The sequence below is a fragment of the Penicillium cosmopolitanum genome, assembly GCF_028827165.1.
Source record: "Penicillium cosmopolitanum strain IBT 29677 chromosome Unknown utg000011l:1.0-3548175.0:1.0-3550911.0, whole genome shotgun sequence".
Lineage (NCBI taxonomy): Eukaryota > Fungi > Ascomycota > Eurotiomycetes > Eurotiales > Aspergillaceae > Penicillium > Penicillium cosmopolitanum.
Genome location: NW_026622681.1, coordinates 582573 through 607645, shown reverse-complemented (window position 1 = coordinate 607645; position 25073 = coordinate 582573). Strand labels below are relative to the sequence as shown.

The 25073-nt window shown below is 51.5% G+C and overlaps 11 protein-coding genes across 11 annotated transcripts; 3 read left to right on the top strand and 8 right to left on the bottom strand.

Annotated features, from left to right (window-relative positions):
- Positions 1 to 207: 207 nt before the first annotated feature.
- N7509_011698 (porphobilinogen deaminase) lies at positions 208 to 1290 on the bottom strand (the record flags this gene model as incomplete). The annotated part of the gene is made up of 2 exons (XM_056636335.1): positions 208 to 730; positions 809 to 1290. The coding sequence occupies 2 exons, from the start codon at positions 1288 to 1290 to the stop codon at positions 208 to 210; spliced, it is 1005 nt and encodes a 334-aa protein (XP_056482365.1).
- A 365-nt stretch (positions 1291 to 1655) lies between these two features.
- N7509_011697 (2-isopropylmalate synthase) lies at positions 1656 to 2912 on the bottom strand (the record flags this gene model as incomplete). The annotated part of the gene is made up of 2 exons (XM_056636334.1): positions 1656 to 1835; positions 1896 to 2912. The coding sequence occupies 2 exons, from the start codon at positions 2910 to 2912 to the stop codon at positions 1656 to 1658; spliced, it is 1197 nt and encodes a 398-aa protein (XP_056482364.1).
- A 37-nt stretch (positions 2913 to 2949) lies between these two features.
- On the bottom strand, positions 2950 to 3781 carry N7509_011696 (2-isopropylmalate synthase; the record flags this gene model as incomplete). Its single annotated transcript, XM_056636333.1, has 3 exons — positions 2950 to 3474; positions 3558 to 3702; positions 3774 to 3781. The coding sequence occupies 3 exons, from the start codon at positions 3779 to 3781 to the stop codon at positions 2950 to 2952; spliced, it is 678 nt and encodes a 225-aa protein (XP_056482363.1).
- Positions 3782 to 4434: 653 nt separating this feature from the next.
- On the bottom strand, positions 4435 to 6010 carry N7509_011695 (threonine--tRNA ligase MST1; the record flags this gene model as incomplete). The annotated part of the gene is made up of 2 exons (XM_056636332.1): positions 4435 to 4868; positions 4906 to 6010. 2 exons carry the CDS (start codon positions 6008 to 6010, stop codon positions 4435 to 4437), a joined length of 1539 nt encoding a protein of 512 aa, XP_056482362.1.
- A 287-nt stretch (positions 6011 to 6297) lies between these two features.
- On the top strand, positions 6298 to 7877 carry N7509_011694 (uncharacterized protein; the record flags this gene model as incomplete). The annotated part of the gene is made up of 2 exons (XM_056636331.1): positions 6298 to 7261; positions 7300 to 7877. The coding sequence occupies 2 exons, from the start codon at positions 6298 to 6300 to the stop codon at positions 7875 to 7877; spliced, it is 1542 nt and encodes a 513-aa protein (XP_056482361.1).
- A 2009-nt stretch (positions 7878 to 9886) lies between these two features.
- Positions 9887 to 11236, bottom strand: N7509_011693 (glycoside hydrolase family 16 protein; the record flags this gene model as incomplete). Its single annotated transcript, XM_056636330.1, has 3 exons — positions 9887 to 9999; positions 10144 to 10804; positions 10868 to 11236. 3 exons carry the CDS (start codon positions 11234 to 11236, stop codon positions 9887 to 9889), a joined length of 1143 nt encoding a protein of 380 aa, XP_056482360.1.
- Positions 11237 to 13056: 1820 nt separating this feature from the next.
- Positions 13057 to 16065, bottom strand: agdC (putative alpha-glucosidase; the record flags this gene model as incomplete). Its single annotated transcript, XM_056636329.1, has 6 exons — positions 13057 to 14123; positions 14190 to 14666; positions 14739 to 14807; positions 14879 to 15122; positions 15190 to 15800; positions 15852 to 16065. 6 exons carry the CDS (start codon positions 16063 to 16065, stop codon positions 13057 to 13059), a joined length of 2682 nt encoding a protein of 893 aa, XP_056482359.1.
- A 1369-nt stretch (positions 16066 to 17434) lies between these two features.
- Positions 17435 to 18664, bottom strand: N7509_011691 (NAD(P)-dependent alcohol dehydrogenase; the record flags this gene model as incomplete). The annotated part of the gene is given in 3 exon segments (XM_056636328.1): positions 17435 to 17996; positions 18016 to 18429; positions 18498 to 18664. 3 exon segments carry the CDS (start codon positions 18662 to 18664, stop codon positions 17435 to 17437), a joined length of 1143 nt encoding a protein of 380 aa, XP_056482358.1.
- A 1503-nt stretch (positions 18665 to 20167) lies between these two features.
- N7509_011690 (F1F0 ATP synthase subunit g) lies at positions 20168 to 21051 on the top strand (the record flags this gene model as incomplete). Its single annotated transcript, XM_056636327.1, has 3 exons — positions 20168 to 20402; positions 20648 to 20732; positions 20811 to 21051. The coding sequence occupies 3 exons, from the start codon at positions 20168 to 20170 to the stop codon at positions 21049 to 21051; spliced, it is 561 nt and encodes a 186-aa protein (XP_056482357.1).
- A 481-nt stretch (positions 21052 to 21532) lies between these two features.
- On the top strand, positions 21533 to 23728 carry rok1 (RNA-dependent ATPase ROK1; the record flags this gene model as incomplete). The annotated part of the gene is made up of 1 exon (XM_056636326.1): positions 21533 to 23728. The coding sequence occupies one exon, from the start codon at positions 21533 to 21535 to the stop codon at positions 23726 to 23728; it is 2196 nt and encodes a 731-aa protein (XP_056482356.1).
- A 37-nt stretch (positions 23729 to 23765) lies between these two features.
- Positions 23766 to 24609, bottom strand: N7509_011688 (uncharacterized protein; the record flags this gene model as incomplete). The annotated part of the gene is made up of 2 exons (XM_056636325.1): positions 23766 to 24332; positions 24409 to 24609. 2 exons carry the CDS (start codon positions 24607 to 24609, stop codon positions 23766 to 23768), a joined length of 768 nt encoding a protein of 255 aa, XP_056482355.1.
- Between the last annotated feature and the right edge of the window lie 464 nt (positions 24610 to 25073).

Genomic DNA, 25073 nt, shown 5'->3' with positions numbered 1-25073 from the left:
CTAGTCAACGTGCTCTCATCTGCTCCTCGGTAAATCCCACTGGCAATTCAGGTTCTTATATGCAATAAGAACTCAACAAGCACAAACTCGGTCATTTCTTACCGCAATAGGCATCAGGCAACTCGTATGAAATATCACTGATCAAAAGTTAGAGGGGAAATGTATTCGAACATCTAATCTATACATCACACCATACATCAATCAGAACTAGACCAAAGCACTATGCTGTAGAACTCTAATTTCATCTAACAAAGCCCGTCCTCCATTCTCCTCCAATCTCTTCGCAAGGTCCGCACCGAGAGCCACCGCATCATCATCACTTTCAACCACCGCGACGCTTGTTGATGACACTTGGCTTGAACCATGCGGATGAATAATAATTCCCTCAAGTCTCAAAGAAAGTTCTGTCGAGTTCTGACTCTCAACCACACTGTTCACAGCAACCGGCGACGAGCATCCACCCTGCAGAGTGCGAAGCAATGATCGTTCAGCCAGACAGATCCAGCGGGTGGGCTGTTCTTCGATTTTTCGAACAACGTCTAGCGTTGAATTATCTCCCGCACGGAGTTCAATTCCAAGTGCGCCCTGGCCGATAGCGTAGGGGAATTCTGATGCTGGAAGGCTTTTCGTGATGCGTTGCGATAGATTGATGCGGTTTAAACCAGCCGTAGCGACAATTATGGCTGTGAAGGGACCTTCTGGGTCATCCAGTTTGCGAAGACGGGTATCACTGATCATAATTAGCATTGATCCTTGAAATTTCAAAGTAAAAATATTCGAAATTCGACGCAAGAGACGTAAAACTTACAGATTGCCCCGACATTCTTCCACGATCAACTGAGGATACTTATACTTAAGCAGCGCCTTCCGACGCGTCGAACTAGTTCCAATCACAGAACCGGCAGGCAAATCAGCCAAATTTTTATAATCTAGACCACTCTTAACAACCAGCGCATCAGTCGGATCTTCGCGGTGCACAATTGCGCCCAGAACGCATCCATCCGGCAAGTTGGTCGGCATATCCTTCAGACAGTGCACTAGCAGGTCCAATTCGCCAGAACATAATTTAGCTTCCATCTCCTCGGTCCAGATGTTCTTAGCTGCATCTGATGGACCGCTGAATTTCAGGAATGGGCTTGTTTTGTCGACATCGCCTCGGACCGAGACCACTTGCCATGGGAATTTGGTGGCGGGGTGAAGATCACCAAGGGCCTTGGAGATGCGTTCGGCTTGGACGAGTGCTAGTTTGGAATTCCGGGTTCCTATTACTAGCTCTGTTTTGCTTGCCATTGTGATTGGTTGGTTTGTATGTCAGTGTGCAGTACTTAGCAGTCAAAGATGAAGGGCGAAGATAAAGGTCACGATCTCGGGAATGACCTCAGGCTCTTCATACTAGTAGACCTCGGGCAGAGTGTGTGTGGAGTCTTCCGACAGTTATCGAATTATGTAACGTTAGGATCTTTCCGGCTAAATTGGGGGCCAATGTCACCATTCTAAGACCGTGGCCTCATGCCGATTTTCGTATTTTCTGAATAGATAGGTTGTTTTAAGTCTACTAATAATATGCCTTTTGGAAGGTTCTTCTAAGATCAGACAAAACAAGATGGTATATGCATTATTAGCTACTTCGTATAATCACAAAAACTTTTTACGGTTTACTGGGCTTCCGCCTGCCTGGTCAGCTGCTCGATGTTGACCTTGGCACTTCCCAGGCCACCGTTAGCAGCAGGTGCATGAGGTGTCAGCTGCTCGAGAGCCAGGAGGTCCTCGTTGGTGAGAGTGTTCGAGCGAATGGGACGGAAGGGAGCCGGGGAACCGGAGGTGGAGGCGAGGAACTGCGGATCTCGGGTTAGTTTGGTAGCTCAAGGGCTTTGGGGGTAAATTGGTGAACATACTGAGCTGGCAGCGCTGAGAAGCGCGATCAGAGAAGCCTGGACCACATCCTGGTGCAGACCCACGCCCCAAACCTGTGCCTTGCTGCCTTGGGCAGTGCACTGGATATATGTGGCGGCCTTGGTCTCACGACCGGTACCGATAGAGTGCTCCTTGTAGTCAACGACATCAAGGTCAATTCCCAGAGTGGAGAGGGCGGCGGCAAGAGATGAGATAGCACCATTGGACACGCCGGTGACGGCATGTTGGACATTGTCGATTTCAATGATACCAGTGAAGCGACGCTTCAGGTTCTTGGTGTTCAGAGCCTTGCCGGGCTCAGGAGGAGCAGGGGACTGCGAGCGGTCGGTGGTAATGTTGTAGTCGATCAGGTTGAAGCGAGGGTTGGACTTCAGGTGGTAAGCCTCCTCGAAGAGAGTGACAATCTCGGCGGGGCGCAGTTCCCGGTTGGCCTTCTCGGTTTCCGATTGCACGATCTTGCTGAACTCGACCTGCAGCGCACGCGGGAGATCCAGCTCCAGACTGCGCAGAATAACCCAGGCCGCACCACCCTTTCCACTTTGGCTGTTGACACGGATAACACTCTCGTAGGTTCGTCCGATATCCTGGGGATCCAGGGGCAGGTATGGAATGACCCATTCCTCCTCGCCAGCTGCTGTAGCCTTCTCACGCAGGTTGAAGCCCTTCTTGATAGCATCTTGGTGACTGCCAGAGAAGGCACTGGTGACCAGGGAACCGGCGTAGGGCCAGCGCTCGGGGACGGGGATCTTGGTGCACTCCTCCACGACCTTGATGACGGAGTTGATATCTGAGTAGTCGACGTTTGGTGAAACACCTTGTGTGTATAAGTTCAGGGCAAGAATCATAAGATCAACATTTCCAGTGCGCTCTCCATCGCCAAGAACGGTTCCCTCAACACGCTGGGCACCAGCCATCTGAGCCAGCTCGGCGGCAGCCACGGCACATCCACGGTCATTGTGGGGGTGCAGAGAAACAACAAACTTCTCACGTTCGGTCATGTTGGTGCAGAAATATTCAATTTGGTCGGCATAGATGTTAGGGAGTCGACATTTCAACTGTGGCGGGCAGGTTGAAGATGATGGGGTTCTCCACAGTCGGGCCCCATGCTTCCTTAACGGCCTCGCAAACTTGCACGGCGAACTCGGGCTCGGTATCAGAGAAGGTCTCGGGAGAGAACTCGAACTGCCATTCTGTGCCAGCCATTGAAGGATCATCCTTGGTGATTGAGCGAGCGAACCTGGCGCACTCGACAGCTCTCTTCAGACTCTCCTCCTTGTTCATGTTGAAGATAATACGGCGGAAGCATGGGCTTGTAGCCAGGTAAATGTGCAGAATAGCCTTCTTAGCGCCTCGCAGGGACTCGACAGTGCGGCGAATGAGCTCCTCACGACAGGGAGCCAGAACCTGGAGCCAGACATCATCAGGAGTCAGACCGGGCTCCTCAACCAGGCGACGGGTAAAGTCGAAGTCGACTTGGGAGGCGGAGGGAAATGAGACTTCGATCTCTTTATAGCCGATCTCCACGAGCATCTTGAAGAAGCGGAGTTTTTGCTCGCCGTCCTATATACGCATTTCCGTTAGCACATGTTATAGATATCCGAGCTGATTAATCAACAATCAACCAGCAATTCGCAATTCCATACCATGGGATCGGGGAGACTTTGGTTGCCATCACGCAGATCGGTGGCCATCCATCGCGGGGCACGTTCGATGGTCTTGTTGGGCCATTGGCGGTTCGGCAGGTTCAGCGGCTTGAACGGCTTATATTTTGTTGAGGGATCTTTGAGCCTGGATAGAGAAAATAGCACCGTTAATTGGAAATTCTTGGTGGCAAGGCAATTGGAATTGGGTTGACAAACATTGGCATGGTGGCGGTTGGCGGGGTACAGTGGGGGATAAGCGATAAAAGATCAGGTCGAGATACCCTAGGGTAGAGTAAGGTAGGGTAAACGCAGGACTGCGCTGGTGGGATAGATAGGACACAAGAGAATCCGAGAAATAGGGAAATTGAATGCTTTTTAAAACCCAAAACCAATCAAACTAGGGGCATTTATGACAGTCTGACTCAAAGGCGAATGACGAGTTTTAGTCCTTTCGGCGCCGACAGCGGAGTCACGTGGGGTTGTCAAAAGTAGATCTGCAGGGCGCGCGAGTAACCAAAGTTGGTTTAGTTTCGCCTTTCATGCTAGCCAATGGGCTACTTTTTACGGATTGATACAGCTTTTTCAGATTTTTGTGTTACCTTAAATGCGTCCTACGACGTGGTTGTACATACAAAAGTTGATGGTATCTGGCAGTCGACAGGCATTCTGCAGGCCCGACTTCGGAGTCCCTGGGGAAGAATGCCGAGGGTAACCGCGCGGAAGGGATATGTCATGGTGGATTGGGTGGATTACTATGGAGAGCTAGTCGACTAATGTAGACACATAAAAATAAGCATCTTAGTAGTTGGTCTAATTTTACAATTACAATTGGATATACATATAAATATTGTAGTAGTACATGTCCCCCTCCCCCTCATCATACAAAGTTCCTCTCAAGCTGCACCAACAGCGGATGCACCTCGTCCACTTGAAGTTTCACTGCTCGAGGATTCTGCAGCGCATTCTCTCCTAATTCCGTGCGGATCACCGATTGGAATTGTTGAGCTTCCGGATCAGTTTTGCTTTGCATCTGCCCAGTAACATCGACAGTGACGCCCCCATCCGTGACATCACGCGGTCCCACAATGAATATCATATTATACTTCATCTGCTTGGCTCGTTGGATCTTCTTCCCTAATGTCTGCGCACTGGTATCAACATCCACAAGGAATGTCGAATCAGCGGATGATAGTGGGCGTGGCGGTTCGGCTGATCCATCAGTCTGGAGCACGCGGAATCCGGCGAACCTCGAAGCAGCCTCTTGCGCATGTTTCACGACAGCATCATCCTGATTCACAGTCAGGATGATTCCTTTGTCGGGGGGATAGCCAGAATGGCCAGTGGCCACCATGGTGCTCAATGAGCAATGCCAGGAACCGTTCGAGAGAGCCAAAGATCGCCCGGTGAACCAGCACGGGTGTCGCAACCCCCGGTGTGGCGGGATTGTAGTCTGCCTCGCCCTCGGCAACCTGGTATTCCAACTCAAACCGCTGCGGCAGATTCATGTCCAGCTGAATCGTTGATAGTTGGTGATACTTTCCAGCCTGATCCTGAAGCTGGATGTCGATTTTGGGCCCGTAAAAAGCACCATCCCCTTCATTCAATGCCCATTCCCGTCCCGTGCTGTTCAATGCCTCGCGAAGCTGGTTTTCTGCGTTGTCCCACATGTCCAGAGTTCCAATATAATCCGTCTCAGGTCGAGTGGATAGTACCAATCGATACGGGCCCAGTCCAAAGGTTGTCATGGCCATGTCGACAAAGCCCAATGCCGATGCGATCTCTGATTTAATCTGTTGTGGACGACAGAAGATATGGCCGTCATCTTGATGAAAGCGACGCACCCGAGTGAGTCCAGTCAGCGAGCCAGATACTTCGTTCCGGTGTAATGGGCTGAAATCCGCATAACGAACGGGCAAGTCCCGATAGGAATGGTTCTGCGACTTGAATAGCAGGCAGTGACCGGGACAGTTCATCGGCTTCAAACCGTATGACTCGTCTTCGCCAATTTCGCCTTCTGTTTCACCGCTTGCCCCGCGGCCGGTCACCTCGTACATATCGTCCTTGTAATTTTGCCAGTGGCCGGAAATCTCCCACAGAGAGCGTTTGTAGATAGTCGGGGTGAGGACTTCGCGGAAGCCGTACTGCATGTATTGTGCGCGGAGGAAGGAGATGAGCTTGTTGATAACATGTGTTCCATTCGGAAGGAAGAGAGGTGAGCCGGGACTGTAAATGGACGAGGTGAACAGCTCCTGGCTTGTGCCTAGCGTTCGGTGGTCGTGGGCTGGGTGAGCAGCTTCGGGTTTACCGTTGGCGGCATCAGCGCATGAACAACGCCGAATGGCCGTTGTAGACAGCCATTGTGATCGGACAGCGACCGTGACAGGCCTTTGTAAGCGACTGTAGACGAGTGGTCTGGCGCAAAGCTGCGGTCGAAGCCGAGTGACCAGGCGCATTGTTGATGGCAGATGACCGGAGGAGCTGCTTGTTCCTGCTGCTGTTCAAGTTGCTGTTGCTGCGGGTGTTGCCCATTTTTGCCGATCGACCTCCACCGCCCTACATCAACCTGCTAAGCGCCGTGTTGCACATGCATACCACCCCTCTTTTCGATCGCATCGAGTCCTGGTGATTTCGTGCTGAATACACACTATCTGATCAAGTGCTGATTGCTTATTGTTTACGATTTACGACATTACGAGGAGTTGGGCCACTTTTTACTTCAAACGGATATGCTATCGACGTCATGTCAACAAAGTCACCGCGTACCCCAGATCGCTCGGCACTGGGTGAATCCTGGGTGATGGCATCGACTGCCTCCATCAGGGAAGGAGATGTACTTGAAAATGTGCAGGAGAAACAGGCAGATCACGATAGACCAGAGCTAGCCAGCCCGACACCGACACCGAGATCTGTACGAACTAGCAACAGCAGGACACCCAATGAGGAACAAGACAAGAAATCAAAACAGAAACCAAACGATAAACTATCGCAGTCTTCCGAATCACTCGCATCCTCGTCCTCATCATGGATCAGCACGTCGGGCCCAGAGCTCATCATGCCTTCCATCTACGAAGCACCTATCTCCGAGGCATCATGGGTGGCCCCAAATATGCGATCTGCCACTCCCACTGCAGCTGCAGCTAAACAAGCTGTCGACAAAGGCACAGGCATGCGGAAGCGGCGCAAGATCACGACAAACCCCAAATCTACTAGAAGTCCCGATGCAGGCTCATCTACTTCAGAAGCAGAACAAAATATCAAGCAAGGACCTCTGGCAAGGTTCATCGGCTCTCTCAATCAACGAACCACCCTCCGCAACACCATCAACACCCTCCTAGTCGCCACCATACTTCACCTCCTATTTCTCCCCGAAATCATCTACTCAAAGCAAGAACTCTGCAGCATCCCCGGCATCAAAAGCCTGTACCCTTCAAGCTGCATTCAACTTTACCCCAGAAACCCCTCCCACAACCCCACCACCAACAATAACAACAACAAACCCATCACACCAGAAGAAACAATCTTCGCCGCCCAAACCCACCTAGAATCAATCTTCACCAGCTCCCTCGCAACTCTCCTCCCGCTCGCGCCGATCCTCAAAGAAAGCGAATCAAAACTCCAATCCCTCCAAACAACCTTACAAACCACCTTCCCCTCCGCCCGACACGCCCTCGCTCTCGAATTCCAAGGAGGCGACTCAGCCCTCCGTACCGCAGTGTGGGAATTCGACTCACTCTGCGCGCAGATCTCCGCTCGGCAATCGATTCCCTCCTCGCCTCGCCCCCGACAAAGGAGTCGACGGGCACGTCTATCGCCCGCGATACCAGGCTCGCAGCGCAGCTTCGTCGTCGCGCGGAGTATCTTGATCGATTGCGTTCGCAGATCCATGGCAAGACTGAAGGGCTGGCTACGCGGTTTGGTACCCTGGATGACCATCTCACGGCGGTTGATGGGATTATCTCGCGAGAGACGAGGAGGGCTTCGCTGGACTCGCTTGTTAGGGGTGGGACTGGAGGTGATGGGCTGGGTGGATTTCAGTCGGTTTTGCACTCGTTGTCGAAGTACACGTTTGGGACGAAGCTGTTTGGGGGATCGGAGTCGGGGTCGGAATCAACGTGGTCAGAAGCAGCAGCATCAGAAGCAGCAGCTGGCGAAGCGGAAGAAGGGGAAGGGGAAGATATGCCTGGGCCTGCTACGACCTTGGCGATGATGAGATTAGCGGCGACACATCATGTTCCTGTTGCTGATTCGGTGGAGAAATTATCACGACAGTTAAGGGACTTGCAACGTGCGCGAGGGTCCACCTGGGTCCATTATGATTGACACTTGGTGATCGGCGATTATTACGCATGATGTTTTGCCACCGAGTTCGAGTGATCGACAGTGGCCAGAACATAGGACAGGGATCTCGATCTGAACCAGGGTCGAAACCCCTGAGGTGAGATGTGTAGTACAGAGTACGGGGTAAGGTAGGGATTGTTTCTCAGGGGGTGGCGAGCTGTACTTTGTACATAAGTACATAACACTGGTCCTCCTTACGGTGGACTGTTACACTTGTACAGCTTTAAGTTGTGCAATGGCGAGACAGGAGTACTTAGAGCTACATCCCTAACGATCCTGAGTCAGCAGGGACTTGAATCATAATGCAATGAGGCCCTAACGGGACCGACTGATCTAACGTACAAACAGAATGAATAACTACAATTCAAGTTCGCTATTGAGGATATCCAGTGTAATGTATCCCTCGGTCATAGAATCGATACACACTGAGCCAGCGAAATGTCTCGTGATCCATCGGCTTCTAACTAAGTTATCTATACAAGTACTCTATAGTAAACAGCTCACTACCCAGGTGTACCTATCTGCTAGCTCAATTCCATTCCAATGTGACACGAATATCACGACCAGGCACATAGAGAAGAACATTCCCTTTCTTGCCTTTCTGATCTTAGAACCCACACAACTGGACCACGGAATGAATAACTACATTTCGATTTCACTGTAGGGAATACAGCGTACGAGTAGTAGTCTGCAATGCATGGTACCTCGGTAGTAATCGAATCGATACTCGCCAAGCCGGCACCCGTTTACTTCCAGCTAAGCGATGCATGTATACCCTATAAAGCCTATAAACACACTATTCCCACGGTTCAATCCAATTCCAATAGCACGCCAATTCCCTGCCCAGACCCAGACTACAAGAATCGTAAGTTCTTCTCTTCTCTCTCAGGTTCTGTTCTTTTCTTAGAACCCACCTGGGCACCAACCGGGCTGGACCTCCGACCTTCAACCACGGAACACAGCTAAATGTATCCACCCCAGCCAATCGCAATACAAACAGAATGAAATTCAAGGATAAATTGGGTCGGCCGAAATATCCACTTAAATGAATTGATTTCATCAGGTTTTCTTTCTAACGGTTTCCATGAATTTGTTGGAATAGTAGGAAGAGGGTCTGCTAGGTGTGGAGAATGCGCAGAGTCCATGGTTGAGTACGAAGTTGTTACGGAGAAGCCCGTAGAAAGAGAAATCGCAAGGGAATCAGGCTACAGAATTTGAATTTTATTCCAAAGTCAAAAAATAGCTCGATAATATACCGTTGGTTATCATCCGAAAATTGGAAATCTGCATCGGTGAAGGAAGTCACCTCGTCTATAGCTACTACTGTTACAGATACACAAATACAAACGGTACTACTAGTGTGTATGGTATCAATAACTTGAAGTACATATGGATGCATGTACATGCAAATAGAATGTACAATAAATGCTTACTGCTTTAACTTCACTATCACACAATTATGCACATGCTGTACTCCGTCTCCTATGTACTGTACTACGAGTATGCTTTGTACTCGTCAAAATCGCTTTTTCGGCTTTGTTTACCGAGCCGGGCAGCGAATTGCAGATACGGGGTTGGATTGGGCGACTTGCATACACTGCGTATGGGGCATCTGATGCGGCTGAGTGAGATCCTTGCGTCAGACATGCTAAATCATGCAGCTAGTCTGCGATGGTCGGCTGACTGAATGCTTACGCTTACTCTCTACTGTCTGCTGTCTACTGTGCACTGATTGTTTGTCCATAGGGTCCCGAAGGATCAATTAGGGGATCTAGTTGTAGGTACATAGATACATGGTAAAATCACTCGGCGCCAGTACCGCTCTTCGCAAGGCTAAAGCAAAAAGACATCAAGGCATAACCGAAGAAAGATACATCACAGAAAGAAAAAAGAAAGCGCCATCCCTCATATCCAAGCTCGGTTCCAGCCCAGCGTACTTCATCCGTGAGACGTGATTAATATTTGCGTTGCGTTGATTTGCGTGAAGCTGTTTACAGCTGGATGAAAGCAGAGAGCAGGGCCAGGAGGCCGAGGGGACCCATGCTGGCAGCCACGTTGGAGGCAGCGTTGAAGGTCGCGGTGGGGGTGGAAGAGCTGCCAGTGGCTGAGCCAGAGCCAGAGCCAGAGCCAGAGCCGGAACCAGAGCCAGTGCTTGAACCAGAGCCGGAGCCGGAGCCGGAGCCAGCAGTGCTGCTAGCACCGCCGGAGCTGGAGCCAGCGCCCGAGCTGCCAGCAGCGGAAGAGCTACCAGCAGAGGAAGAGCCGGCGGCACTGGAGGAACCAGCGGTGGTAGAGCCAGCAGTGGTAGTGGTAGAGTCAGCCGAAGAGGACTTGGTGGCAGTGGTCAGGGTAGTGGCAGTGGTGGTAGCATCACTGGCGGTGGTGGTCGCATCGCTAGTGGCGGCGGTGGTAGCCTCCGAGGTGCTGGAGGAAGAGGTGGTGGTAGTGTCACGAGTCTGAGAGCCCGAAACAGCACCGCCCTCCTTGATGGAGCCAGAGGAGCCAGAGTTGTCGGTGTAGGTGTACGACTGGGCGGGGTTGGCGTTGTGGACCTTGACATCCTTGATGTACATGGAGAAAGGAGCAGCAGAGTAGTCGGTCTTACCACCGGCCCACTCAATGGTGCCCTCTCCGTTGGTGGGGTCACCACCAGCCCAGATACCGATGCGGATGTTCATGGGGGTCTGGGGGAAGCGAGCACCGCCCTGAGCATCGTTGTAGTTCAAGGTACGGACAGCAGCACCGTCAATGTACCAGGTGATGTGGTCCTTTTGCCAGTCCACCTTGTAGGTGTGGAATTCACCCTGAGGGTTGGACACAGCAGGCCAGGTATCACGGTCATAGGTAGAGGTATCGCCCTTGCCGAAGTAGTTGGTCTCAATAGCGCCAGTGTTGCCGCCAAGAGCCTCCTATAAAAGATGTTAGATCGGGTCAATTGAGTGATGGGGAAGGGATGTATCTGCTGAACTTACCCAGTCGACCTCGTCAAGAGTATCGGACTCCAGGACAATGGAACTAACAATGCCTGTGCCGGGGGCGGCCTTCATGGTGACCTCAACGGTACCGTAGAAGAAGTAGAAGTCGGATTGGATGGTGGGAGCATCGCCCTGCTTGTTGATAGTGAACTCAGCACCATTGGAGCCGGTGTTGACCTTGCCGGCAGTGGTGGACCACTTGTCGAGAGAACCCTTGGAGAAGTCAAAGTCGGCATCAGCCTGGGCCAAACCGGGATTGGCAGGGCAAGTCTTCTTGAGAGGGTTGCATTTGGAGTAGGTCTGCGCAGAAGCCAGAGGAGCGACTGCGGCGAGGGCCACAGTAGCGTACTTGAAGATGGAAGGCATAGCGACAGTGTGCAGTAAGCAGTGAACAGTAAGCGAGGGTGTGAAGAGCAGACCGAACGAATGCAAATGCAGATGCGAGAGAGGAATGAGGAGGAAGAGAGGGTGGAATGGGGGAGGGAGGTTGGGGGTTAATAAAGAAATGCAGGAAGTGAGAGCCGCGGATATGGGAAGGTGCTGTTCAGCCCTCAGTTGAGCAGTATTTGGTACTAAACAGTGCTAAACAGTGTCTCCGTATTCACTTTTTGGTCAAAAGTGGAGCAATATTGGCACTCCCAGCCACCGAGGTGAATCATTGATTGGTGCTCGGCGAGGGAGCACCCCACTCAGGGATCAAGTGGAATCAAGTGGAGGCGTGGATGTGAAGTGGATGCAGTGGAGCCGCCTCATGAGCTGCTGGGGTAACCCTGACTGGACAAAAGCTGTTGCTAGTGAGACATGGATGATTCTGTATCTGGGGGCCTTGTGGGAGTGGCAGTGGCAGTGGCATTGACAGTGGCACACTAGCAGAGCCATACCTTAGATAGTCCATTTATAGCTACGAGTATACGGTTTTTTCCGTATTCTTTGTCTGAATACTCGTATACTCTGGATACACCGCATTTAGTAGGCATATCCAGAGTACTCTGTCTCTCTGTCCTCTGTCCTCGTCCTCGTCCTCTTCCTCTTCCTCCCTCCTGAAACCACCTCCGATCGACTGATCATCCCGGCCGATCCTGTCACAGAATTACTCTTTGACCGGAGTCACCCACGACCCGACTCTCCCGTGGGGCGCAACACGGCCCATCGTTCGCCAATGCAAGCGAGAGGCCACTAGTCGAGTATCCACTCGGCCTCCACGGGGGCAGGTCCGATCTAATCCTGTGACAGTCATTGCGCGATCGTGACATTGGCGGTGGAGGTGGATGTACATCCCTACGAAGTTTGTATAGAACATTACGCACCCATCTCAACCTGCGTAGTTTACAGTATAATGTACATGCACTTACCCACACTGATGAACACGAACAGTCCCTGAAAATCCTGGAAATCAAATCACATCAAATTCAAATCAAATGAAATCATGGGTTGCCTCCGTATTCTGCATTCTGCACCGTACCTCGCTTCTAATTGCCTCCTCTCTTGGCCCGAGCTAAATTAAGCCCAGAGTGCCTGAGCACCACCATGTAACCCAGACATGTCTAACTCGTAACTTGGTCTAACTTTGTCTCTGTCTAACTCAGGAACCAGGAACAGAAACAGAAACAGGAACAGGAACAGGTGTATCATACCCTGTCCACACACAGCCAATAGATTATGCATACCCCGTATTATCGTGACTATCTGAGATTGCCAAGGGTCATGCACTCCGTACACACCGTACTTCGTCATTTGATTTATATTAATTGAGCCCCTTGCGGGCCGCATTGAGCATCCTTTGACGCAGGAACTGAATGGATACATCCAGTCATATACGAGTAGTAGTACACAGTCTCCCAGGGTGCTGATGGGTCCGGGGCAGGGGGGGGGCGCTTGAGACTGGGGCGGGGGATGGGGGCGGGTTGGGGCCGTCAAGGACGAAATCCTTGATCCAAGGTTATTCTAACAGAGTTGGAGGAGTAACTACTTTGGAGTGAGTACTTTGACTCACTACTCCCACGGATACTCCGAAAAAAAAAAAAACTATTGGTGTCAGGTGCCGTTCGTAAATATCCTATTTTTGCTCGGAATACTCGGGCTAACCCTCCTCGGGCTAAGACTCATGTAAGACATGCCCAACTCCGCCCGATCCTGTAGAAATCCTCCGGTCGCACTGCTCTCGCACTCGCACTCCCACCTGAGCGCTAAATCACCACCTTCACAGGCCCATTCAACTCAATCGTGACCTTCTTGGTCACACTCCCCTTCTCTTCATCAAACAGCACCGCCCCATCCGTCTGATTCGTACCAGCACTGCGCTTCGACAAACCCTTCTGCCCTAGCACCGTAACAGACTCAATCACAACCCCAGCCTGATACCCAAACTGACCCCGAATACTTAACTTGTCCTTGACAAACTCAAACTGTACCAGCGAGGTACTCCCCAGCACCAGAGTCTCCCCATCATCAAGATACAACTCGCCGCGCGCATACCCGCTCGCATTCGGCGCAACGAGGATCTCAAACCCACGACGTCGTAACTCGGTCGTGGTCATGGCACTCTTACTCCGCAACGGAATAATACTGCCCCCACGGATGTGGATCGGGATATCCGTAATCGAAAGAGACTCCAGCTTAACCTTCTCTTCATAACCCTGCACAATCTTCCCCGTAAACCAGTCATAGAACCGATCATCCGGGAAATACGCCTCAACACTCGTACTCCCGGGCTCAACAACCGGCGAAACAAGAATCCCATCCCCATAAAAGAACTGCAATTCATTCCCGAACGTCTTCGTATCACCAGGATACACATAAAACAACGGCTGAAGGAACGGCTCACCAGTCTCACTCTGCCGATGAAATACCGTATAAAGATAATCCAGCAATCGATACCGAATATCAATAATCTTCCTCGCCGCCTCAGCCACAACGTCCCACCGATAAAATTCCTGCGGAATCGAATCAATGCTATTATGATTGCGGAAAAAAGGATAGAACCCGCCTAGCATTGCCCACCGCGCGCAAAGCTCTTCGGTCGTATTCCCGCCGAAACCGCAGACATCTGAGCCGACCATTGGAATTTGGAAAATAGAGGCAAAGGCTAGCATTTGCGCGATTGATCGTCTGTATTTATCCCACTGGCTGAGATTATCGCCTAGCCAGTGACCGACGTGTGCGCCGGCGCCGGCGAATGTGCTGCGCGTTATTACTAGGGGTCGTTTGAATGGGCGGCGGTTTTCCATTGCTTCTCGTGAAGCGGAACTCATCACTGATGACTTTGTTAGCTATGCGTGTGTGTGCTAGGCTTGACCTGTTGTAAAAGAGGGAGACGTACTCGTTCCGTAGAGATTGTGAGTATCATACTCTGCGTAGGCGTATTCGCCCGCGTGCACGAGATCGGTATCAATAGTCTTGTTACTGATTGAACCGGCTCCATTGGCAATCTTGTATGGAGGGTCGATGAGGTTTCGACCGGGCAATCCAACCTTGCTGCCCTTGGAGTTATCGCGGCGCTTGTCGATTCGCTTTGACGTCTTGGGCGGCTGGAAGTCTTCTGGGAAGCCCGGGATAGGACGTGGCGGCGAACGCACAGCTGGGGGTGTCGGGGGGAGATTGTTATCTTTGGCATACTGCTCTGGGTCCTTGCAGGGCCATGGGCAGAAGTTGGAAGCTTCGTTCATGTCGATCCATAGTCCGTCGATGTCGATGCCGTCTTGTTCGCTGAAGAAGCGGCGGAATTCGCCGTTCCAGAAACCTGATATACCTGGACTGAACCAGTCGGGATAGACTGTGAGACCGGGCCAGACGGCACCTATACTCAGTATTAGTTTGGTATCTTTCTTGATGTTGGCCGCCACAATGCACTACGCTGCACTGCACTCACCGTTGTATAGTTCCCCATCGCGTTGAAGGAAAGCCTCTGCTTTTACTCCTCGTTCAAAGGCCTCATTCTCTGCAAGAAGTTAGGAACATGCTTTATCATGATATATATACCTGCAACGGTGGCCCAATTTGAGTACATACCACTATCACTGATGGCAGGGTCCACCATCATGATATAGTGCTGATGGTGCTGGTGGAGATGATGCACCAACTCCCGCACCTTACCCAGCGGGAACCGCTCGGGGCCCAGAGTGAAAACACGACGGCGATCCATATAGTCGATATCCGTCCACATGGTCTCGAGAGGGATATGAGCATGGCTGTAGTTGTAAACAGCCTCGGCGACTTCGTAGATATCTTGGTATCCGTATCGGCAGTTGTGGAACTAGAACATTGAGTCGGTATAAAATAAAAAAGCACCCAAGCACCATCAGTTTCGTGGAGCTACATACACCAAAGGACCAGTAGCTCTGCATAGCAGGCAATCCCACGACCCCCGCATATTGCTGGCTAACATCCTTCGGTGTCGGGCCAGCCATGAAGTAAAAGTCAAACACACCACCCAGCGTGTTGTACTCCAGATACTGGCGTCCGTCATCCGTCTGGTCGATCTTGATATCCATTCCGTTGGAATTTAAGAAGAAGACGCCATGGGTACCTGAGTCGCCACGGTGATCCACGTAGACCGGGTGGTTTCCGTACAAATTCTCGAACTCTGGAAGTCCATACGAATCTCGACTCCACAGAGTACGCGTGTAGTTCTTTGTCGGTAACTGGAGCGAGTCAATATGTTCTCCGAGGCCGTAGAGATGCGGATTCTCCGGTAGCCAAGTGCGTAGCTTCAGGTACTGAGACTGGAAGATAATGTTTGTATCCGAAGTATCGAAGAGGACATCGTCGCCACGTAGCACTCTGAACGAGAAAGGTTCTGGTTCGAAGTCAAATCGAAGGTTGGAAGTTTCATGCTGATTGTCGTGACGGTGAGGTGGGCGAAAGATAATGTTCTTTGGCACTTGGTAGACTTCCTCGTCCGCGTCGTAGATCATCACATGGAGCCGGTCGTCTAGAATATGTCAATTGATAAGGGTTCACAGTGAATATTTGTGCTACTGACCTGTTTGGTACTCCACCAGGAGCTTGAGGTTCTCCAGGTCGGTGCCGTACGAGTCGCAATGATCCCCGGCCAGAGTGAGGTGGGCTTCTAGGGTAGATGAACCACGTTGATCCACATTGGTAGCCGTGTAGCCAGGGCAGTCCTCATTAGATGATCGGGGTTGCAGTGCAACCACAGCTCCCACGAGGGAGGCCAGAAGGAGCACACCCCGCATGTTGTGAAGTCAACTGCCAGTGGGAGCACAACAGGTGGGAAGCCTGGGAAGAAACAAAGGGATTGAGAAGATAGGTGGTGCAGCTTTATGTATGAACCCGAGTTGGCCTGAATATAAATTGGTGCAACTTGAGTGGGGAAGGATAGTGGAGGAGAGTAGAGGATAGAGACTGATGAATCTGTGATTGGTGAGAGATGCCTGGAATATGCCCAGGTGCCGGTATATGCCAGGTAGGTACCTAGGTAGGGTAGCTAGTACTAGTACTAGTACTAGTAGTATACTACTATCATCTACTGGGTGATCTGATCTGTAGGATCCATGCATAACTTGGCTAGATTGAGTATGGTATTGTATCCATTCATATCCCATATATAACTACAGTATCAGCATACATACTGATTACTACTAGTACTACTAGTACTCTACTAGGATGCCCTACTTCCAACAGCCCGTTTAGGCAGGCACATGCCTTCTTCTTCTCCTTCTCCCCCAAAGCCTTCAAGTTTCTTCCTTTTCTCTCTTCCCACCTACTACTTCTTTTTATGTTTCTTTTTAATTTGGGGGAAAGGCTTCAGGTCTCCAGGGATGTTGAAGGACTGCAGACCGACCTCCTTCTCACCCTCGCGAAAACAATCGGGACCACATAATCGTTCAACACCGCTCATCAAACAGGCGACTATTTCATTTTCGAGTACGGCGATCCCGATGCCAAGGAATAAAATTCTTCAGTGTCATACCACTTGTTTACGATAGCATACCAAAGAGTGATCGCGGACTTCGAGACCTGCTGGTTGACGCCGCTGACGCTCATCTTGAGGAGCTTACGACCAAACAGGCCTTCCAAGAGGTTGATACCATCGAATTTACCAAGGATTTACTCTCAAGGATTGAGGAAAACTTTCCCAGAGCGTGCGTGGGCGGTGCACCCGTTATGAGCCCTCAAAACCGCGGAGGAGTGAACCGATATCTTCGCACCGGCGGGGTCGAATTCACCTCTACATACAGCAGAAAATGTCCAACCTACCGCTTTATCTTCTCAAGGAGGGAGACAACCGATTCCGCAGGTGTCTGGCCATCAGTCTCTTTGCTCCCGGAATGGCAATTACAACAACAATGATTGTATATAGGCTGTACCATTGACGAGCAGACGACGCGGGTCCTTGCCCACAAGGTCCTTGCTATGCCTATTATAAAACCTTAGAAAGACTGTGGAGTACCTTCACATTTAATTTACTCTTCACTGGCTGCCATCTTATCTTGGAAACTTTTGAACAAAGGAAATTCATTTCATGCTCTATAACCCAAGCATCTCTAAACATCAATCATAAATCAACAGCCCCGACACCAGGTATAAAACAAAAAGCCATGCTTAGATCTTCTGACCAGCGGAAGCAGCCTTGACATCCTCCTCCGAGCTCATAATTTGCACCTTAATCGCACCAGTCTTAGGATTCGCCGCCGTCTCAAACGCCTTGAGCGCATCCTCCAATGCGAAGCGGTGGGTAACCAGGCTGCGCAGATCAATCACACCGTTTTGCACCAGGCGAATGGCACGAGGCCAGGTGTTGGAGTAGCGGTACTGGTACTGAAGGTCGATTTCCTGGGTACTCAGACGCATGAATGGGATGTTCATCTCGTTCTTGCCCACGCCGATGATAAACACCTTGCCGCCGAACTTCATGCTCCAGATCGCGGAGTTGACACTGCTCTCCACACCGGTGCACTCCAGGCACAGCTTAGGTCGCAGAGCACCCGCCTCGGAGCCCTTGCCATCGTTGAAGACATTGATAATGCCGGCCGCTTGTTGCTCGGCAGACAGACCGGGTTGCACCTTGTAGGTGCGGACCTCAGGCGCAATGGTCTTGGCGAAGGCCAGGCGGCCCTCGTCGATATCGGTGATGACGATGGGGCAAGCACCAGCGGCGCGAGCACTGAGCAAGCTAATAAGACCGATGGGACCGGCGCCGGTGATGAGGAGGGGGGTCACCAAGGCGCAGCCCGCTGCGCTCGACGGCCGCCAGAGTCACACTGAGGGGTTCCAGGAGGGCACCATCCTCGTAGCTCATCTCACCGATCTTGTGGCACCAAATGGAGGGGTGGTTGACGTATCGGCGGAGCAGGCCGTCGACGGGAGGGGTGGAGAGGAAAGCGACATTCTCGCAGCCGTTGTAGCGGCCAGTCAGGCAGGGCTCGCAGGCGTTACAGATAACATTGGGTTCGATGGCGACACGGTCACCGAGCTTGAGGTGGGTGACATCGGGGGCGACCGCGACAATTTGACCGGCAGATTCGTGACCGAGGACGTGGTCGCCAGTAACGATCATGGGGCCAATACAACCGGCGTGCCAAAAGTGGACGTCGGAGCTGTTGTTGCGGTCAGGACATGCAATGACATGCAATCAATGGTTAGAAATTGTATGTTCATGACTTACCCGCAAATACCAGTGCTGCGCACCTCGACTGTGACCTCGCCGGGCTTCAGGCCCTTGCCAGCCTGCACATCCTCGACCTTGGGGGTCGTCTCGGCGATCCAAAGGTCGTGGTTGGGGTTGGTGTAAACACCAATGTTAGTCTTGGTCACAGTGGTTGCGGAAGACATGGTGAACTGGATGATATGGAGGAGTTAGGGGAGATGAGAGGAATCACAAGAGCAGCAGCAAGGGCCCTTTAATACTGCCCAAATTCTCCAAACCCAGTGCGGGTGGCAGCAATGCGACCCCATGTCATTCCCCCATACATGAGCATGGATGGTGTAAAAAAGTGGAGTGGAGGGGCACTCGATTTAACCGCGCGGGGCCAACTTTCCCTAAGGCCGCCTAACCGGGCAGCCGCCTCCGCTGGGCCTGTGGCGATCGGTTAATTGTGTTCAGTACGGGGTAGTACAGTTGTACAGAATATCTAGGTACTCATTTCTCTCAATTTTAATATTCTATATGGGTTTTTAAGTGTATCTGTTCTTTATCATATTTATACTATATACTCCCTTAAGGTATATACTATACTTACACTACTACTGTACTATCGCCAAAAAGGTAATTCTCCGGTGGCGGCCCATGCTGTTGTCCGGTTGATGGACAAACCCTCACAAACTCCGCTGCTGTGTCGCCCCTGGTTTGTTCTGTTTGCAGAGGGCGACTCTTCTCCGCGTCCTTTTTCCTTTGTCCAGAGTGGGACCAGCCATGCAGCCATGTAGCACCCCGGAGAAAATCCGTGACCTGCTGACCTGGTTCTAGAAGCCAAACAATGGCAGTTGCCCTGGTTAAATACTAGCACGGAGTAAATGGTGTACCGATGGTTGGCCGACCATGCCGGTCTCCTTGCCGAAAGTGCCGATCCGTCCGTACCACCGAGTAGAATTGGCCGAGCACCTGCAATTGGGGCAAATTTATAACCATAGTGTGTTGTTCGGAGGCTAAATTCAACGGCTACTAGTATTACAGCTTGAACTTTCAAGTTGGGGGATCTACTTCATCCTGACCTCGAGAGCTGTGGCAAACTTCGCCTAGCAAGTTTGATGGATGGTGGTGCTATATACTGCAAACCAACACCGCCTCTTGACCAGAGTACCTAGGTAGTATATGGATAGTAGTATTGCAATGTGCCATGCTTGCCCAGGTAGGTTATACTTCAACATCTAATACTAGTATTCTATTAGTATGCCAATTCGACCAGTTTGATCAAAGTAGTCAGCACTGTATAAATACCTTGGTACTATATAAGAGAGTCCCAGCCACACTGTGACCTCACTGGCCCATGCAGATTCAGTACACTGGAACTCATTTCCAGCCATGAAGCCAATCCAAAATTCTTTATTAAGCTAAAGGTAATAATATAGAGGAATAAATAATATTTTCAATATTAATATTGCACTTATACCATTTCCCCCAATGTCACCATAGTGTCCGCTCTCTGCTGTCCCTACTGCTGTTTACTCACGTGACCACCTTTCCTGAACCTCCCGAGTCCGCAGATTCTGGTCCCGTCGTTGCGATAGACCAAACCCGCCAATTGGACCACCTCCTCCTCTTCCCACCAGCGACTATCCTGGGTGATCTGTGATCGACTTCTCGTCTCCGCTCCTTCTCCTCTCGCAGTCCCCAAGATGCCCGCTGCCACTCGTGCCGTCCTGCGGCAATCGCAGTTCCTGACCCGTCGGACCGTGGTCAGACACTCTTCCACCACTTCGGAGGCCGCCAACAAGGCCGGTCAAGCTGCTTCCAAGGCTAGCGAGGGTCTCTCCAAGGCCACTGCTGCCGCTGGTCCTGCCATCTCCAATGCTGCCTCCGCTCTCCGCAAGGTCGGCGGCCCTGTCGGCAAGGTCGTCTCTTTCGTCGACTGTAAGACACCCTCATACCAACACCGATCTCTGTCGAATGGAAATGCTTGGGAATGTTATCAAGGATGCTATGAAGTGTAGGAGATGCCAATTGATACACTGTTGAAGGCTGGCACTGTTCAGTGTTGGCCGATAACTTCATAGGCCGAGACTTCCGGTTCTCCTTGTTGACATCCCGAGCATAGACTTTTACTTTCCGTTTATCTTCTGCTTTCCATTGCATTGCTAACTGATCACTATTTGTAGCAATGATTCCCCCTACCCTCTACTACTCCCGTGTCGGTCTTGAGCTCGGCAAGCTGGTTTTCCGTGGCCAGAACATGACTCCTCCGTAAGTTGCCCTACGCTGCACCGCACCTTCATCACATCTGCCAGATCCCATCTAATTCCCTTTCTTCTTTCTCTTTAGCAACGTTGCCACCTTCCAGTCCTACTTCCAGCCCTTGATCAACGCCGCCAAGAACCCCGCCGCTATCAAGAACCTGCCCTCCCCCCAGAACTTCCTGGCCCGCGTCCGCAACGCCAGCCCCAAGGAGATGGCCCTCGCCGGTGTCACCGCCGCTGAGGTCATCGGTTTCTTCACTGTTGGCGAGATCATCGGTCGTTTCAACCTTGTCGGTTACCGGGGCGAGCCTGAACACCACCACTAGATGTGGAACTCGTCCTTTCTTTTCGCACAACCACCCTTTCCTATGTTTCCCTTTTTCGCGTTTGTACTCTGTATGATAGACGATGGAAAATAAACTGTTGTCTGAGATAGAAATCATTTGCAACTTTTGTTCCATTTCACAGCCAAGCGTAGTTACACAATTTCCGTAGTAGATCTCTCGAACCGGTTGGAACCTCCACCTCACACCTTCCTCCTCTTACTCTTACTCTTTCTTTCTCGCCAACCTCAGCATGCAATTTCCAGATATATACTACTTGGTTGCAGCATTAGCTGTATTGCTCTTTTTTTGGATTCCTTCGCCTGTCACCGTTGTGTACATGGGGTATTCTCTTATGTACCGTATGATGCTTAGACACCGCTGATTGGTGCGGAGTAGTGTCGGTGGGCCCGATGCTCATTATCTTTTTTTGCCTTGCGACAAAATATCGACAGCTCCAACTCCCTCACCTTTCTCCCCCACAATGGATGCATTCCGCTTGTTGACTCGGTCAGCAAATTTCAAAAAGGCCGCTGTACCGACAGCAGAGCCTGCTGCTCGCCTACCCTCCGCGGGCACCGCAACCAACCCACAACTCTTCCGGACCGCCGAAGCCGATGAGCTCGAGTCGAAGCATGGCAAGAAGAGGAAGCGCTTGGCTGTGACCGAAGACGACGGCGCAATCCCAGCTGATTTGGACTTTTTCCATACCACCAAGCGCTCCACTGCGCCTCCGACGGGCGCATCTACGACGAAGGATGACCACACCTCCACAACGCAACGCGATGACGACTCGGAGGAAGAGGATACCATGGACGAAGTGGAATGTCGCACTATCTTGAACTCGCACAAGATCAAAGTGACGGATCTGCGTGATCTAAGTGAGATCCAGCCTGCGGTTGCGGTTGCGGAAAAGGAAAAGGAATCGAAGAAGAAAAAGAAGAAGTCGAAGAAGGACAAGGCGCCTGAGCTGAGCAAGAAAGAGCAGAAGCGTGCCAGGCGCATGTTTCCGCAACCGCTTGTTTCTTTCAAGGAGCTACGCACCCGATACAAAATCTCCAGTCGACTCGCCAGCAACGTCGCAGAGCAGGGATTTACAATGCCCACGGAAGTTCAACTGTCGTCACTTCCGCTTTTACTTGGAGGATCCGCGAAGAATTCCTCCGAGCCAGATCTGCTCGTGGTGGCTCCTACTGGTAGTGGTAAAACACTATCTTTCTTGATTCCTGTGATCAACAAGATCGTCCGACACCATCACTCCGGTGCTGACGAGCATGGAATTCTGTCTGTGGTCGTGGTGCCTACGAAGGAACTTGCCAGCCAGATTGTCAATGAAGGACGAAAGCTGGTGGCAGGTACCGGTGTCAAGATCACATTGATGAAGAAGGGTATGCGGGTGGTCGAAAGCGAAGGAGCTACCGCGATTGAAGAGAGCGATGCATCTGGATCCGAAGACGAGGAGGACGAGGAAGAGGGCAGCAAGGCCAAGGGCCAAAACAACTCACCTGTCACCAAGAGCGATATCTTGGTTACAACTCCCCTGCAACTTGTCAACTCGCTGTCTGCAAACCAGACGAAACCCGTGGCAAGCATGCCATTAGTGCGAAGCCTGGTCTTCGATGAAGCAGATGTCCTCCTGGACCCATTATTCCGCGAGCAAACGCTCGATATCTGGCGTTCATGTGTGCACCCAGACCTGCGCGTGAGCCTCTGGTCCGCGACTATGGGCTCCAACATCGAGGAACTCACCCGTTCAACGATTAAAGAGCGTCTGGAAAACATTGGCCAGACCAGCAACACCCTACACCCACTAGTCCGCCTGGTTGTCGGTTTGAAAGACTCGGCCGTTCCCAACATTGACCATCGACTGGTCTATGCAGCCACCGAGCAGGGTAAACTTCTGGGCCTCCGCCAGCTTCTTCATCCTACAGCGGCTTCAGCCTCAGATGTCCGTCTTCGACCTCCATTCCTCATCTTCACTCAAACCATCCCCCGTGCCGTTGCTTTGCACTCCGAATTGAAGTACGACATCCCCGCCGAAGCCGGCGGATCCTCCCGCATTGCCGTGCTTCACTCTGATCTGTCCGATAACCAGCGGTCAGACATTATGCGCGACTTCCGCAAGGGCGAGATCTGGATCCTGGTGACCACTGATGCTCTCTCCCGCGGTCTGGATATCAAGGGATTGAACGGAATCGTCAACTACGATATTCCAAACTCAGCCGCCATCTACGTCCATCGTGCTGGACGAACAGGTCGTGCGGGTCGCGAGGGTGGTATTGCTGTAACATTCTACACAAAGGAAGACATCCCTTACGTCAAGAGTATTGCCAATGTCATCGATGCCAGCGAGAAACTCCGCGGCACGGACGGTGCAAAGTCTATCCAGAAATGGCTGCTCGAGTCTCTGCCGGATCTCAGCAAGAAGGACAAGCAGGAGCTCAAGAAACATGGTGTCAAGGCTCGGCAGCTCTCGAAGCAAATCGGTGGCAAGGAGGGCAAGGACAAGGAGCGGGAGGAGAGGGAGGCACGGAAGGCGAGGATCAGTACGAAGAGCGGGTTTGAGCGTCGCTTGGAGAATAAGAAGAAGGGGGCTATTGCTGCTAGTCGCGATAGGAAGGCTGCCGCTTCGGGCAATGCTGTCAGCGATGATGGGAGTTGGGATGGACTTGAGGATTAGACATTGTGTATAATGAGAGTTGGCATCGAGTATGCAACTATAACGGCAGCTCATAATCATCACGGCGTATAAATAAATCATGACTCGTTACTTTCCACCACTTCCACCACTTCCACCACCTCCCCCCAGCCTGTCCTTGCCCTTGCCCTTGGCTCTGACTAGGAGGAGCCGGTGGCTCCTCTGCAATCTTCCGAACAAGCGAAACAGGCACAAAAGCATTATCCAACATCTCCTGCTCCTCCAAAACCCGCGCCAATTCATCTCCATCCCGATCATAATATAAAGCCCACTGCCCCTCCTCTTCCTCCACGGCATAAAACGCATCCTTCCCCTCTAGTAGAAGAGTCTTCTCATCCTCCGTCCAATCCCACGGCCCAACGAAGTGTTCCACACTCTGCGTCCGATTTCCATACATCAACTCATGCGTATCTTTATCCGCATAGATCCAGTTGAGGAGTGGCGGATTGGCGGAAACGTATGTGGGTAGGCCTAGACCGCGGTCTAGATGTTTCGTTTCGTCTAGTTCGGGGTATTCGATGTAGAATGCCAGGGCTGTGAAGGAGGGGATTTCGCGTTTGGTTGGATCGACCATGTCGAGATAGACCTGTTTTGTTTTATTGGGTTAGTTGGTTGAGCTGGGTAAGGCATGATATGGTATGCCATAGTATGGCTTGGCTTACCTTGTCATTCCGAACTACCACTCTCCTCCCATCCACATCGCGATCGTCATCTGTGTCTCCCGAGCATACGGATTCGATGTTGAACTTGACCATCCGTCGTGCATCTTCTTTGCGCTGGTTGGACTTGCGCTGCTCGCTGACTGCGAAGGCGGTGCCCGTCACGGTGGGGATGGAGGTTAGGAAAAGGAGGCCGATGACCATGGTGTCGGTTTATATATGAGAGGGCTTATATATTTGTGGCACCTCTGTGTGTATATATGTGTGTGTGTATCGTTGTTGGGTTTGTAAAGCTGTGTGGTTGCTGTATGCAGTTGGATCATGGATGCCGCTGGGTATACATTTCAGCCAGATGGCGGGTAATATGGATTGCGCGAGAACTGAGTTGGTCCCATGAGGCTCGTTAGATGGTTGAAGTGGTGGGAATCGAGAAATCCGTGGGAAAAAGAAGTAAAATGTTGGATGAAACCAGTGGTGGTGGTGGCTTGTGCCAGTCTAGCCAGGGTACGTCATTGCCCCACGCGACCAGAACGGGTCGTGCAACGTCCAGCTAAGTTCAAAGTTCTTCAACTACCACCATCAACCTTGAGTTCACCGTCTACATCTACTATTGACTGCAGACTCTTTCAAATGCATGTGTATTCTGGTTCTATCTCGATGCATCTACC